Source organism: Lagenorhynchus albirostris, chromosome 16 (genome assembly GCF_949774975.1).
Source record: "Lagenorhynchus albirostris chromosome 16, mLagAlb1.1, whole genome shotgun sequence".
Lineage (NCBI taxonomy): Eukaryota > Metazoa > Chordata > Mammalia > Artiodactyla > Delphinidae > Lagenorhynchus > Lagenorhynchus albirostris.
The window spans coordinates 21801066-21816196 of NC_083110.1; the positions used below are offsets into that span (position 1 = coordinate 21801066).

Sequence of the window (15131 nt, forward strand, 5' to 3'; positions counted from 1 at the left end):
GGTTACGCTGTGATTAGGCTGCTTTTTAGCAGGAGTAGTGTGGCTGGAACCTCAGAATGACTTGGATGGCGGGAAGCCAGGAACCAGGAAGTCTTGCAATATTTCTGGCGTGGGCTGCTGAGGACTGAGGGTTGGGAGGAGGCGGTGGGGCAGGCCTAGGGATATTTCTCAGGGAATACTGATAGGTCTTGGGACATGGCTGCATTCAGGGGGTGTGGAGGAGTGAGTCACCTTAAGAAGCAGGTTCTCTCTGGAAGGCAGGGAAGAGAAAGCACTGGCAGCCTCCCTGCCTGCAGACAGAACATCTCCGGGTAGCCGGGCCGTTGGAGGGGTTAGCTTCTCCCTAGCTCCAGTTCAGATAAGACATCTCAGTTGCAATGGGGGGCTTGGTGATGATGCTGGCTGGGCCTGTGTTAAGGGGTATGTGTGCTCCTGATCGCTGCACTGGGCTCATTCCACCTTCGAGTGCCAGGCCGTGGGCTGAGTGTGAGACAGAGCAATTAACAAAGCACAGTTCTCGATCCTGCTGAGTCTGGCAGAATCACACTCGCAAGACGCAAACGGCACTTGAGAACAACCAAATTGTTCCCATGCGCCCAATTTTGCTTTATGGCCATGCAGGTGATGTAAGTGTTTGATGGATGCCAGGAAACCTCTCTGTTCCTGGTTTATAATGATACTATCCAGGGGGCAGATCCAGGTTTTGTGAAGCTTTAAAGCTTGAAATAATGTTGGGGAGCCTCTTTGGAAAATAATTCAAAATTACAAATATAAAATTGATAGGCCCTCTGAGGGCCTAGAATTGGGGGAATGCAAGCAAGAAGCCCTGAAGTGTAAACCTCATCAGCTTCCCAGTCAATCTTATGATAATACCTACCATTTATTAATTGTATATTATAAGCAGGTATTTTATTTGTAGTATTTCACAGCAACCAAGGGAGGTAGGTGGGCATTAGTATCTCCACGTTATAGATGAGGAAGCAGGCTCAGAGAGGTGACCCTGGATGCCACAGCCATAAAGCTAGGGGGCAGGGGCTGTGCTCTGGACTGAGGGCTCTGGCCTCAAGGGCCACAACTGAGACCCTCTTCAATTGGTGATGTCAAAGCCATGCCCCTGAGGGCCGTTCTGGACCTAAACCACCCCCTCCTGACTCCACTGTACCTTTCTTAGGCCTGGCCAGGGGCCCCCAGGCTCCAGGGCTGGGGTAGAGGTTATGGGGTTGGACACTGGCCATCTCAGGGCACCATGTGGTGCAGCCTTGGTTTAAGTATCTTGGCCTATTTAGGCAGAGGCTACATACGACTGGGAGGACAGCAAAACCCAGGGGTGCACTCGTTCTGAAAACACACAGACCCAAAGTCTAATCCTGGATCTACAGCTTTCTGGTTGTACAGCAAGACACATGGCCTCAGCGAGCCTCCACTTGCTTACCCGTTGAATCGGAATAGTAACCACTTCTTTGTATTTTGAGCTCATTACATGTCCTTTTGTAAGGCAGTAAAGCTCCTGGTGGTGTTTGGCACACAGAAGCAATTAATCTAAGAATCCTATGTAGCCATCAGTCCTAGTAGCAGCATAAACACCTCTGATTCCTCACTTCCCTTCCCCCCTTTAAAGTCGAGTGGTTTTCTAGGGATTCCTCCCAGCCCGGCTAACTTCCTCCGGGAAGTGAGAAAGGTGGCACCTAGGATGGGCGCCCAAACTGTCCCCCAGCCTCCAGCGAGCCTGGGTGCTCAGGGGGCCGGGGGGGGGGGCGGGGGATGGGGACAGGCCGGGGCCTGCAGCTCAAGTCCCGCCCAGCGGGCGTACGCCCTTCGGGAGGGCCGGCCGAAAGAACCGGTGACTCAGGGGCGGACGCTGTGGGGCGTCGCTCTTGGTTTAGCAACACAAATCCGCCAGCCGGGGATTAGGCCTGGAGGCGCCGCAGCACGGGCGGGCCAGGGTGGGGCGGGGTGGAGTGGTATGATGCTCCGTCGGTGAGGGCCCAGGTGGGGCTCGGCGCTCGGCCCCTTGGGCCCGCGAGAGCCGGTTGGCGTGGTGACCCGGTGCGAGGACCGCGAAGCCTCCGGGATCTCGCTTCCGCCGCCACAGGCCCCGCTCGCTTTCCACGCCCACTTCTTCGAGCCCCCCTCCGGGCGTCTCTCCTTCCACTGAACTCCCAGGGGCGAGCCCTAATTTCCAAGGAAGGGGACCGCCGCCTCTAGGCTGCCCCGTTCGGCAGCAAACCGGGCTGGGCGATGCCTCCTCTTGCGTCCCGAGCCTCCCCGCCTGCGCCCCGCCCGAGCAGGGCGCCGCCACGCGTGACGGTGCGCGCGCGACAGAACCTCCCGTCCCTGCGCCGGCTCCCTACGTGGGGGACGTGCCGGGAGATGCCGGGCTGTGGGGGATTTCGCGGCGTCGCCCGCCCCCTTTCCGGCACGGGGAGGAGCAGCCACCGAGCCCCCCCGGCCCTGGCCCGGCCGCGACCGCCCGGCGCTGCAGAGGCGCGCGGCAGCCAATGGGCGCCGAGGAGGTGGGCCGGCTGGAGGCTGTCACCCTCGCGGGGACGGGAGCGCGGAGACTGGGAGCGCGCGAGCCGCCGCCGCGCCCCAGGTCGTGGGGGAGGAGCGGCCGGAGGAGGAGGAGGAGGAGGATCCGCGGAGCTGCAGCCCGGGGACCACTGCTCACCCAGGCTGCGGAGGACAGACGCCCGCCCCAAGCCTGCCGCCCCGCGTCCCCGACCGCCAGCATGATCGCCGCGCAGCTCCTGGCTTATTACTTCACCGAACTGAAGGATGACCAAGTCAAAAAGGTGAGCCCCCGCCGGCGCCGCCGCCCGGCGCTCTGCCCGCAACGTTGCATTCCGGTATCCGCTCGCCGCCGCAGCCGCCTCCATCCTCCCGCGCCCAGCCTCCCCCAGGCCAGCATTGGTTGGACCGCAGGGCGGTGGGGAAGGCTTCGCCCTTTGATTCTTCCCGGGATCGTATGCTGCGTGTGTGTGTGTGTGTGTGTGTGTGTGTGTGTGTGTGTGTGTGTGTTGGGGGGTGGGGGGGAGACCCCCGAGACTGGGCTGCCTGCTGCAGTGTCCTTGAAACGGGATGTGGATGTCAAATGGGCCCTCGGGCCGTGCGGGGAGGGTGACCGTGTGGCAACTGGTGGGTTGGTCCACAGGGCCTGTTTGGTACGGTCCAAGCGCCATGGGCGGAGGAGTGATCACAGAGATGCTGGGGAGGTGAGCGCGCAGCAGCGGGGGTGCTGGCTGGAGGCCATGCATCCCATATTTGGGGTTCCCGGTGGAGGGCGTCGGGTGCCCGGAAAAGCTGTCACCCCGGCTCTCCCAGTTGTTGCGGCTGCTCCTTAATCTGAAGACGGGGCGACCGGCACCGCTTCCTGGAACAAGGAGAAGCGTGGAGGCCACCGGAAACTTTGCTCATAGGCCTTAGGTCTGGAGCGGCATGTCTGAATGGAATTTTTTTATCCCTCTCCGTGACCACTCTGCTCTCTTAAGCTGTAATTTCCAGCCAACCCAGGGAGCTCAAATAAGAGACTGGTCTTTTGAGTCGGATGGAGGCCTTGACATGTATGCTTGTGGCATGTGTGTACTTGCACAAGGACACATTTCCCTACCCTGAGGTATTGCTGCCTTTAACTTATGTCTAACATAAAATCCTGTCTGCTGGCAGGTGTTAAAGGTGTATCTCTCCCTTATACCAGCTTTGGCGTCAAGTTTTTGAGAAACAGCCTAAGCTGTAGGGAAAGACGCCCATTTTATCATTGCCACGCCTGACAGATCTCCTGACCCATCCACACCCAGAATGGGTGACATTATTGCTGGGATAAGCGGGGGTGGACAGCAAAGTCAACCTGACTTTGGAGTTCAAACAAAGGAGCTGTACCTACAGGTGAGAGGCAGGAGCCACAGGTCTGCAGCCACAGGATGTTCAGTGCTCTTCTTAGCCACCCAAGACAGCCCCCTCCTCTGGCACAACAGGAAACGGGCCTGCTAAGGGCAGTGACCTCATCAAGGTCACCCGAGGAGTTAGAGGGAGAGCCAGGGCGGGACCCAGGTCTCCGCCTCCCTCCACTGGGAACTTGACTGAGGCTCCTCCTGGAAGTCAGCTGAGGGGGAGGTGCTGAGACAAAGGCATTGGGGATGCTGCTTGGATCCTGGGTCCTGCGCTGAGTGGGGACCAGAGTTGGGTAGTTAGGAGACAGGCCTGGGAATCTGCCATGGTCCCTCATGGCTACAAGTGGCAGTGACTATAGAGTTTTCAAACCGTGGGACTCATGCTCACTCCCGTGGAGCACCCTGGAGCCTCCTTCTGACCACTGAGCTTGGGGAGCTCTGCACGTCAACATGTGCATTTCACCAGTTTTCTTCAGTGGTGTTGTGTATCCTTGATGTTCTTCCCATTTCACAGTGGGGGATTTAAGGCATAGATGAGTTCACTGCCCTCTCCCTGCACACGGTGCCCTCTGTAGCTCAAGACAGCGGATCACTGAGGTGGGGACCCGAATGACCTTGTAAGCCTCCAGCATCCACAGCCACCAACGTCTGTGTGGCCGCCAGGGGCCATGCTGGGTTGAGGTTTGGACTGCCCTCAGTGGGGCCTATTTTATCAGGCACGCAGTATCTAGTGTGGCCCCAGAGCCCTCCACTCTCGTGGTGGCCTGATTCACACTCTATCCACCAGGCTCCTGTAGGCATCTGACTGTGTGACTTTTGAATCAATTGATCCTCAAGTCCCTCCTCCGAGACTGGCATTCTGAAATTCCCTCCCCGCCCTCCTCTGGCGTCAGAACCTTGCTGGAGGTGGGTCTTGAGGCCAGAGCTTCCACCAGATAATACTATTGGTCAAGGAGAGTCTTGAAAACAGGCTGGCTCTCTTGCACCTCATGGAGGAGTTCTCAGGCTGCTTTCTATGGGGGGAGTATGTGGATTCCTGCCAGGGGGTCACCTCGGCCTTCGTGATGGGCTGTGTGACTCTGCCATCCGTGATGGTGGTTCTCAGGAAGCTTCCTGGGCCTCCTGAGCACATAGTGGGCACTTGTTCTGATGGCCTAGTCAGTTTTCCTGGCCCCTACTCGAGCAGATCCTGGGAGACTCCATGTGCTCTCCTGGGACTCAGGACTTTTTAGAGACCAGCTTTTCCTACCTACCACTTACCCTGGGACTCCAAGGTACGTCCTCCACTGCAGGACTCCAAGCCCTGTTCCTCCTGCGGGAACTGGGCCCTACCTGCAACCTGATGAGGACCCAGTGCAGACAGCCCCCACCCCGCCGCACCTGCCAGCGTGGGCAGCCATGGTGATTCAGCCCTCCAGCCCTAGGTGGCCTCTGGAGCTCTGGAGACAGCGCTGGCATCCCACACTAATCCTCATCCATCTACTTGCCCTCTGGCCTGGGTGTAGAGGGAAGATGGGGATGGTGCCAGGGAAGGTTTGTGGGATTGCTCAGGATACAAAAGTGATCATGAAGGGGTATCATTTCTCCCCCCATTGCCTATGAGACATATCAGTAATTCAGCCTCATAAATATATCCTGGGTTGAAACAGGCCAAGCATCTGGCTTCGCAGCCTGGAGTCCCATCTTCCAGACTGCATCTGCATAGTGTTGGATGATGTGGTGCGGTGAAAAGGGTGTCGTGGCATTAGACTGAAGTTAAGTATAAAACATAGATTTCCCTTTTACTCTTCTAGTGCTTTTAGGAGGAAAAGGATGCACATGTGTGCTTGTGAAAGGTTCCGTTCATCAGAATACCACCAGACATCTGTTAATTCTGCAGCTAGAGCCTGGGTCTTTTTTTTTTTTTAAATTATTTATTTTATTTATTTTTGGCTGTGTTGGGTCTTTGTTGCTGCACGCAGGCTTTCTCTAATTATGTCGATGGGCTTCTCACTGTGGTGGCTTCTCTTGTTGCAGAGCTTGGGCTCTAGGCATGCAGGCTTCAGTAGTTGTGCATGGGCTCAGTAGCTGTGGCTCGCGGGCTCTAGAGCGCAGGCTCAGTAGTTGTAGAGCCTGGGTCTTTTGACCTCCAAGTAACTTTTACTTTTAACTTTTACATGCCTCTCATCTTGCCTGCTTCCTCCACTTGGGTTAGCCATTAAGAGCTCGAAGGAGGGTAAAGGATCACGTAGTGCTCTGTTCCTTTAGGAAAGGAAGCTGGGTCCAGCAAGGTCAGAACTGGGCCTCTAAAGAAAAACTAGACGTCCTTTCCTTCAGGGTTGACAGATGGTGAGCAAATGCCAGTGGATTTTCTCTGGAAGGGATCCCCATGATCCTAAGGAATCCCCATAAGCAGGTGAGCAACAGGTCTGATTTGTCCAATGGCTGAACCCAGAGTCCTCGAGTGGTTGGCTCAGGAAGGCAGAGGAGAGTATGCTTAGCAGTTAAAAAGCTACCAAGTTCTTTTTCCTTGGAGCCCATGTATTCCAGCGGCAAAAGCAAGCATTTAAAAAATGCCCATTTCCGTATTGCTCGGGGGTGAGAGAGATGAGAGTTAGAAAATTATGAAAACCATCTCATGCACCTTTTGATCTGGTGTTATACAAGCATCCAGTAAGAGCCTCACTCCCTGGGGAATCTTCATTTCATACTCCCTGTCCCTTCTGCCTTGGATGTTCCTTGGAGTTCTCCCCCTAAGAAAATGCCCAGCACTTCATTTGGTTTGATAATTTGGGATTGTCGTGAGGGAATAAACTGGGAAAGTGGGTGGGTATGCAGGACTTTCACATCTGGCCGTGCTGCGCTGTCCTCCCACATTCCTCCTGTTTTCTGGAGAAAAGACTGATTTGTCTCCATGTGTGTCTGCAGTCAGGGGTTCCTGCCTGATAGAATTAGCCACTGGAGTCAGCGCTGAACATGCCTGAGGAGGCCCTGGAGGAGATGCTGGATAGAGAGGCATCCATACAGCTCCGTGTCCAGGAAGCAGTCGTGGCTAGACAGCAGGCACCTGCTTATTGATTTGAGGCCCTTTAGAATCAAATCCGATCATGGGAACTCAATCATTTCTTCAGAAAATGTTTGAGTCCTTTATTATGTGCAGAGTATTGTGCTAGGATGGGGTGACAGCTATAAACCTGGTAGACATAGTCCCTATTCTCATGGAGTATAAATAATTATTTGCTGTCTTATGATAAGTGCAAAACAGAGAATGCTATGAGAGCTATAGGGGCCAGTGGTCAGATCTTGGGTGGGAAATCACTAGCCTAAGAGTTGCTTAAAGCCAGGCTGTAAGGAATTCCCTTGTGATCCAGTGGTTAGGACTTGGCACTTTCACTGCCAAGGGCCTGGGTTCGATCCCTGGTTGGGGAACTAAGATCCCACAAGCTGTGCAGCACGGCCAAAAAAAAAAAGAAAAAAAATCAGGCTCTAAATGTACAAATGGAAATATTATACTTAGAAACTTCGTAAGGGAGAGTCGAATAGATAGTTACCAAAATGTAGCTTTGCTTTCTTTTTTTTTTTTTATAAATTTATTTTTATTTATATTATTTACTTTTGGCTGCATTAGGTCTTCATTGCTGCACTCGGACTTTCTTTAGTTGCGGCGAGCAGGGGCTACTCTTCGTTGTGGTGCACGGCCTTCTCATTTCAGTGGCTTCTCTTGTTGCGGAGCACAGGCTCTAGGCACGTGGGCTTCAGTAGTTATGGCACACGGGCTCAGTAGTTGTGGCTCACGGGTTCTAGAGTGCAGGCTCAGTATTTGTGGTACACGGGCTTAGTTGCTCCGCAGCATGTGGGATCTTCCCGTACCAGGGCTTGAACCTGTATCCCCTGCACTGGCAGGCGGATTCTTAACCACTGCGCCACCAGGGAAGTCCCTTGCTTTCTCTTTTTTTTAATGAGTTGTTGTCGCTGAGCATCCCAAGACACCTTCTGGGTGCCATATCAGCTATCAATTGTGTGTGTAGCTACATGTGTGCGTGTATGTATATATGTCTGTCTATACCTAACAATACACATAGACACACTAACGTGCACGTGTGTGTGTGTATGCTTTCATCTGATCTTTTAGAAACCTGTGTGATGATGTCATGATAGGAAGTATTATTCTTGAGCTCCCGGGGCAGCTCCCTCCCCCTCGCAGCTCCTCCCCTGGACATCCTGCTGCCTTGTGTACAGTGGACAGAAGGCAGAGATTTTATTCCCCATTTAGAAACAGGGACTGACTGGAGGCCCAGAGGAGATGAATGACTCTCAAGGTCTTAGAAAATCTGGAATGGGATCCATAGGGCCATTCTTGCTCCCCCCGCTTCTTTCCTTTAGGAGAAAAACCCTCTTTGTTGATTTGAACAATTTAACTTATAATCTGTATTTTAATTCTCTCCCCCACAAATCAATACATATGAGTTAATTTTTTATTATGAAATATTTGGGGTGCTTAAAAATATTGAAGTTAACATAACAAACACTTGTGTATCCACTCCTCAGCTTGCGAGGTAACAGACACAATTACAATTATATTACAGACACGACTAAAACCCCTTCTATGCCCGTCTTCAAGTCACATTCATTTGTCCTCCCAGAGGTGACCTCTGTGCTGAGTTTGGTGTTTTATCATTTCCTGCATGTTTTAATATTTTTATTATATATCATGTATCTATGAACAGTATGTAGTGTTACTTTATATAGCTTTAACCTTTTGTAGATGGTGTTATCCTGTTTGTATCCTTCTGCAACTTGCTTTTTTTTAAGCTCAACATTGTATATTTGACATTCTTCCATGTTGATCTGTATACCTCTGTTTCATCAATTTAAACTGCCGTATGCCCTTACATTGTGTGAATACACCAAACTAATTTATCTGTTCTTTTGGTAAGCCTTTGAGTTTCTGATTTTTCAAATTACAGACAGTGCCCCCATGATCCTTCTGTACACACGTAAGTTGCTCTAGGCTGTGTTTCTAGGGCTGAAATCGCTCAGTGGAGGAGTGAGTGCATCTTCCCACTTTTAAGATTTTGCCAATTTCCTCCGTGGTCATGTCAGCTCCCAGTCCAGTCAGAAGTTTGTACAGGTTCATATGGTTCCACAGCCAACCCTTGGTTACAGTAAAACCTTAAAATTTTTTAATAGGTAATTTTGAAAAGAACTGTTTCTTCCCAGCCATTTCCACTCACATACAACATTTGAGCTTGGCTTAAAATTAGCCATTTCCTAGTTTACCTTATGAAGGGGAGCCCTTGCTGCCCAGTGTTACTGAGTGAGGTTGACAGCTCACTGTGAGCAGTGCCCACCCCATTGGCTGTTAGCACAGTGCCCAAGTGGTGGCGGGGTAGGGCGTACAGAGAGAGGCTCGTGAAGGCTCTCTGTGTCCCCTTGTGCTCTAGCGTGAATTCGTTAAACTTTTCTGGGAATTAAAACAAACAAGTGTGCCTTTGCCTGCACACACTCTCTTCCTGGGTGGATCTGACTGGGGCAGGGCTGGCTTATCTGTCCCCTAAACGTTTCTCTATTACAGAAAGCTCATGCCGGCAGCCTCTCTCAGACTATCTTCCGTAAAAGGAGAGGGTGGCTGTGCGCCACCTGCCCTCCGCCCCCCCACCAAGGCACACTGCAGTGTGAGGTCTGCAGCCCAGCCCTTTGCAAATGCGGTCCCTGGGGAGGCAGAAAATGTCAGAGCACGTTCATCTGATTGCATGCTTGGTTACAGGCTCTCAGACGCCGAGGCCTTGAGGGGGCCTTGGAGGGAAGGGTGCACTGAATGCCTACTAGGGGCCTCTCTTTCTTAAAATGGGTCTTATTTAATCATCAATAGTAACAATACTAATCGAAGCCAACATATATAATGCCTGTCACATTTGCTGCACCAAAGGCATTACATCCTCACAGGTCCCCCGTGAGGTGGGTACCCTTATGATCGCCACTTTTGGATGAGGACTCTGAGGCTCAGATATAAACAGAAGAGCCAGCATTCAGACGCATTAAGTCTTCTGGCAGAGCCCCTGCTTTTTTTTTTTTTTAATTGAGATATAAGTCACATACCATAAAACTTAGCATTTAAAAAATTTTTTTAATAAATTCATTTATTTTATCTTTGGCTGCATTGGGTCTTCGTTGCTGCACACGGGCTTTCTCTAGTTGTGGTGAGTGGAGGCTACTCTTCGTTCTGGCGCGTGGGCTTCTCATTGCGGTGGCTTCTCTTATTGCGGAGCACGGGCTCTAGGCGCGTGGGCTTCAGTAGTTGTGGCATGCGGGCTCAGTAGTTGTGGCTAGCGGGCTCTAGAGCGCAGGCTCAGTAGCTGTGGCGCACGGGCTTAGTTGCTCTGTGGCATGTGGGATCTTCCCGGACCAGGGCTCGAACCCGTGTCCCCTGCATTGGCAGGCAGATTCTTAACCACTGTGCCACCAGGGAAGCCCAACTTACCATTTTAAAGAGTGCAAGTCTGTGGTGTCTAGTATGTTCACAAGGTTGTACAAACGTCACCACCATCTATTTCCAGAACGTTTTCATCACCACCAAAAGAAACCCCATACCCATTAAGCAGTCACTCCCCATTGCTCCCTCCACCCTGATATCTACTTTCTTTTTTTTAATGGATTTGCTTCTTCTGGACGTTTCATATGAATGGAATTATATAATGTGTGACCTTTGTGACTGGTTTCTTTCACTTAGCATGTTTTCAAGGTTCATTCATACTATAGCATGTTTGAGTACTTCAGTTCTTTTTATTACTGAATAGTATTGAGTTGTTTCTGTATACCACATTTTGTTTATGCATTTGTTAGTTGAGGGACATTTGGGTTGTTTCCACTTTGCGGCTGTTATGATAATGCTGATGTGAACGGTTTTCCCTGTGTGGACATACGTTTTCATTTCTCTTGGGTATGTGTGTAGGAGTGGAATTGCTGGGAGAGCCCCTGCTTCTGTCCACCTGAGGAAGGCATCATCTCCATTTAGAAATGAGGACACTGAGGTCCCCACGTAGTGAAATGACTTGCTGACCACACAGCTCATGAGTGATAGGGACAGAAACACTACCAGGTCCCCTGACTCGGAAACCCATGTTCTTTCCATAACACCATAACACATCCAACTCTGATTTTGCTGTTGAGGGAAACAGATTCAAGGAAGGAAAGAGGCGGGGCCAGGCCAGAGCTGGGCACGAGACCCTCCATACTCCCCCGATTCCCATTCCCCATCCTCCCCTTCCTCCCCATCCTCCCCATCCTCCCCTTCCTCCCCTTCCTCCCCTTCCTCCCCATCCTCCCCTTCTTCCCCATCCTCCCCTTCCTCCCCTTCCTCCCCATCCTCCCCATCCTCCCCATCCTCCCCATCCTCCCCTTCCTCCCCTTCCTCCCCTTCCTCCCCTTCCTCCCCATCCTCCCCATCCTCCCCATCCTCCCCAGCACCAGCACACTGGTTTGTGCCTGCCATCCCCACCCCTCCACCCCTCCACCCCCAAGCTGCTCAGTGTTGACCAGCTCCCTCCACTTGGGCAGGAAATTGACCCAATAAAGTCTTTTACAGTGAATGTTAGGGATTTTCTCTGGTTTTCAAATTTTTCTGTGTACCCTTTTCATTTGTCCCCTTCCCTCCATCCTGTTTGCAATTAAAAGAGGACACTTGGGAGGCCAGTGCTTTCCCTGAAAGACCTCCCCATGCTCCCTATAAGGCATTATTATTCTAGCTTTCTCTCCCAGCTTCTGCCTGGCCCTACTGTAAGCAGCTGATTTCCTTGATTGATTGACACGTGGGGTTTGCCTTCAGCCTTGTTATTCAGTCTGATCTCATTTCTCTAATGTCCCCTGGTGCCTTCCGGGACCCTCTCTGGGTGGGTGGGGTGAGTTGAGTTGGAGACCCGCAGGCCATCCTTGTAACAAAGACACCAGGTCACATTTGCAAAGTTCTTTTCCACTCTCAAAATACTTTTACATGCTTGATTTAGTGAAGTCCTTCTGGCAAGCTTGGGTGTAGGTGTTTCTTTCTGCATCTTACATGTGGGGCAGGCAAGCTTCAGGAAGTGGAAGTGATCTGATCTTTGGTGGCCAGAGAACAGAGGGCTGGGATGGAGACACAGGTCTGTCTGACACTAGTAGGCAGCTCTCACTGTCATGCAGATCCAGGACTTCGGTCCAGGGCTTCAGGCTTCTAAAGCAGTGCATTGCAGTGGGCTCCCAGCAGAAATCATCACCCAAGGCTCCCATGATGGGGATGTGCTTGGAGTGCTAGAGCCCTGCTGTCCACAACAGTAGCCACCAGCCACATGTGGTTCTTGAGCACTTGAAATGTGGCAAGTCTGGTTTGAGATGTGCTGTTGAACATAAAATACAGGATTTTGAAGACTCTGTATGACAAAGATATATAAAATCGCTCGTTGATCATTTAAAAAATATTACATGTGGGAATAATATGTTGGATATATTGGGTTAAATGTTATTAAAATTAATTTCACCTGTTTTTAAAAATCTGGCTACTAGAAAATGTTAAATTACATATGTGGCTTGCATTGTATTCCTACTGGAAGCACTCTGCTAGACAGGAAATTTTATGCTTCAGAAGTTCAGGCAGAGGCACTCTGCATTTAAGGCAGTGGGTTCCTGCGGTCCTTGGGCCTCAATTTCCTCATCTATAAAGCCAGGAGCCTGGAATCCTTTATCTCTCAAGGATCCCTCTAGCTCGAGCAGTGTTGTTAGGTGGACATCAAGCTCTCTGGGGCTCAGTTTCCTTATCTGTCAGATGGGGTAAATGATTCCTACCTCACTATCTGCCCATTTATCAAATCAGAGAATGGATATGGAAACACTTGGAAAGCGTACTGAACTGTACAAATGTCAGATGTTATCATCGTTGTTCACCCAGAACACATCTGTAGGCACCTGCCGAGGCATGGTGGGGGAGTGTAGCTTCCTGGATAACAGAGGGTAAGCGGACAGAGCCCTGAGCCGGGGCAGGGATCCTGGGTACCATTCTGCTTTGCCACCATGGGATTTTGAAAAGCCTGTGTTCTGAGGAATCCATGGTGTCATGAGCTCCTATGCCCACCATATGAAGACGAGAGGGCAGTTTTCATTGTTGCTTTTTTACTGATGGAAAAACACAGAGATGGAAGTGACTTGCCCAAGGTTAAATCTGTATAGCTGGAGGAGGCCTGAAGCCCTTCACTTTCCAGCCCAGTCTGCTCCTATCACTGCAGTATTTGCGAGCCACGGCTCTGGGGTCTGGTTGTCTCATAGTGAAAGCAGAGCTGTCCGTACTTTGGACCCTCTCTTCCCTCTCGTCTGGAGGCACCTGGCACATTGGGAACTGTGAGTCTGGTGCCTGGCCCTGCCCAAGCCATTGACCGTGAGGCCCAGAACGAAGCCTGTTGTTCTTGCCCCGCCACATTCCAGGGCTGTTCTGTTCCCCTTGAGGGACTGCGTACCTCCTTTATTTTTAGCTAGTTCAGTGTGACAGCTTTGTTCTTGTCTGGGCAAGGGCCTGGTCTCTCACCAGCAGAAAGTGCCTCTTAGCTTGAGCCAAGGTCACCAGGAGGACCTTGGGCATGACCTCACGGCCTTCTGTGGTCCTCCTAGCAAGAGGAGTCTGGGGAAGTAGGGAGGGAGCACCGGGGCTGGGGTCTGAAGCCAGAGCCACCCTGGGTGCTGGATGCTCGGGCCTTTTGCTTGGCTTCACGCCCTGGGTTCCTCCCATGTAAAACAGGGCTGATAGCGCCCACCCTGCAAGTGTGCAGCTTGGATCAGGGCAGGCGGAAGTGCCCAGCAGGGGACCCATCCTTGCTGACCGTTACATCACAGTTCCCAGAACCTCAGTTTCCTCATCAAGAATGGGGATCCCGTTTTCTTCCGGATTTGCTCTGATTAAACAGAAGTGTTGTATGTGTGAACAGTCCATGGTGCTTCATAGGTGCTGCGTCCATGCTCACTGAAATGGAACTCACAGTTCAGAGGCGTCCATTAAATGATAGATAAGGCACCGAGAGCTGTGTCTGAATTTTGGAAAACGGACTGGAGAAGGGGAACCTCCCCTCATAGTGTGTGAACAGGCCGAAGGGACCCCTGATGCACTGGGGATGTTCGCACACACAGCTTTCACTGAGAAGCCTCTAACGTGGGATTTATTTTCCCAAACACATTTCCTCTTTCAGATATTCCACAGTCTCTGGGAGCCTTGAAGAGTGGAGCCTCCTGATTATCTGTAGAGCGTTTATATGTCCCCTTGGGCCTTGAGGTGCAGATGTTGTGAGGCGAAGCAGGCGTCTGAGAGCGCCTGGAACTCTCCATCACTCAGGGAGGGGCTGTTGGCTCCACGCAGGTCGCCCTCAGGCTGAAGTGAGGGACTGGTGCTGGAGAAGGGCTGGGTCATTCAGGGAACAGGAGTCTCCGGCCTTATCTGAGCCAGCAGACCCTTCCAAGAAGACCTCCTGGGCCAAGCGTCTCCAGAGGCCTTCCTGCCCCTCCAGGAGAGCAGCCACTCAGCCCAGCTGAGAAGCCACCTGAGGGGGTGGGGACACAAGGAAGTTGGAAGCGTGGCCCCTGCACCCCTGGCACTCACGGTCTAGCTGGAGGCGTGCACCATGCACGTGTTGCTGCGGCGCGGGCAGATCGCTCCTACGTAGCACGAGGGCCGAGGGGATGCCGAGGAGAGCGGCAGCTGGTGCTGGGCGGGCGGATCATGGTACCCCCTTCGGAGGAGGTGGGTGTGGAGTGGAGTGCAGAGAGGCGGTTATAGGCCAAGCCAGCCGAGTAATAGAGGGGGATCTGTGAGGAAGGACCGTCGGGGGTGCAGAGGGCAGGAGGGTGCCGGGAGCAGATGATCCTGGTAGGGAACCCACAGGGTCCAAAATGTCTCTCCTTGCGGCCAGTGCCCTCTCTGCTCAGGTACCAGCTGCCAAAAGCAGGATAGAAATGTAGGTTCCTTGCGGCCGACACCCTTGGCAGTGAGGTGGGGCTGGGCAGGCAGGAAGAGGGTTGGACCTGCAGGAGGAGGGCTTGGGATGGGACCCACCACGGCGGAGGGTCCCATCAGGCCAGGACCTTTGGGCTTGCTATGGCCTTTGAACTTCCTTCCCAGGATTGTGTGAAAGGGGAAATGACCAGTTCAGATCCCTGGTAGCTGCTGGAGGGTGAATGAGGCTTCCAGAATAATCAGGCCGGAGCAGCGTGCTTTCTGCAAGGCAAGGGAGCCATGCTGCTCCTGCAGTGGATGGA

At 52.3% G+C, this 15131-nt stretch overlaps 1 protein-coding gene across 1 annotated transcript in view; it reads left to right on the forward strand.

Moving 5' to 3' along the window:
- Positions 1-2358: 2358 nt before the first annotated feature.
- The window catches only part of HK1 (hexokinase 1), a 70975-nt gene continuing 58202 nt past the window's right edge, over positions 2359-15131 (forward strand). The window contains exon 1 of the mRNA XM_060125519.1: positions 2359-2792. Within this exon, the coding sequence (XP_059981502.1) occupies positions 2499-2792 (294 nt within the window). The 5' untranslated portion in view covers positions 2359-2498. The remainder of the gene's footprint in view (positions 2793-15131) is intronic.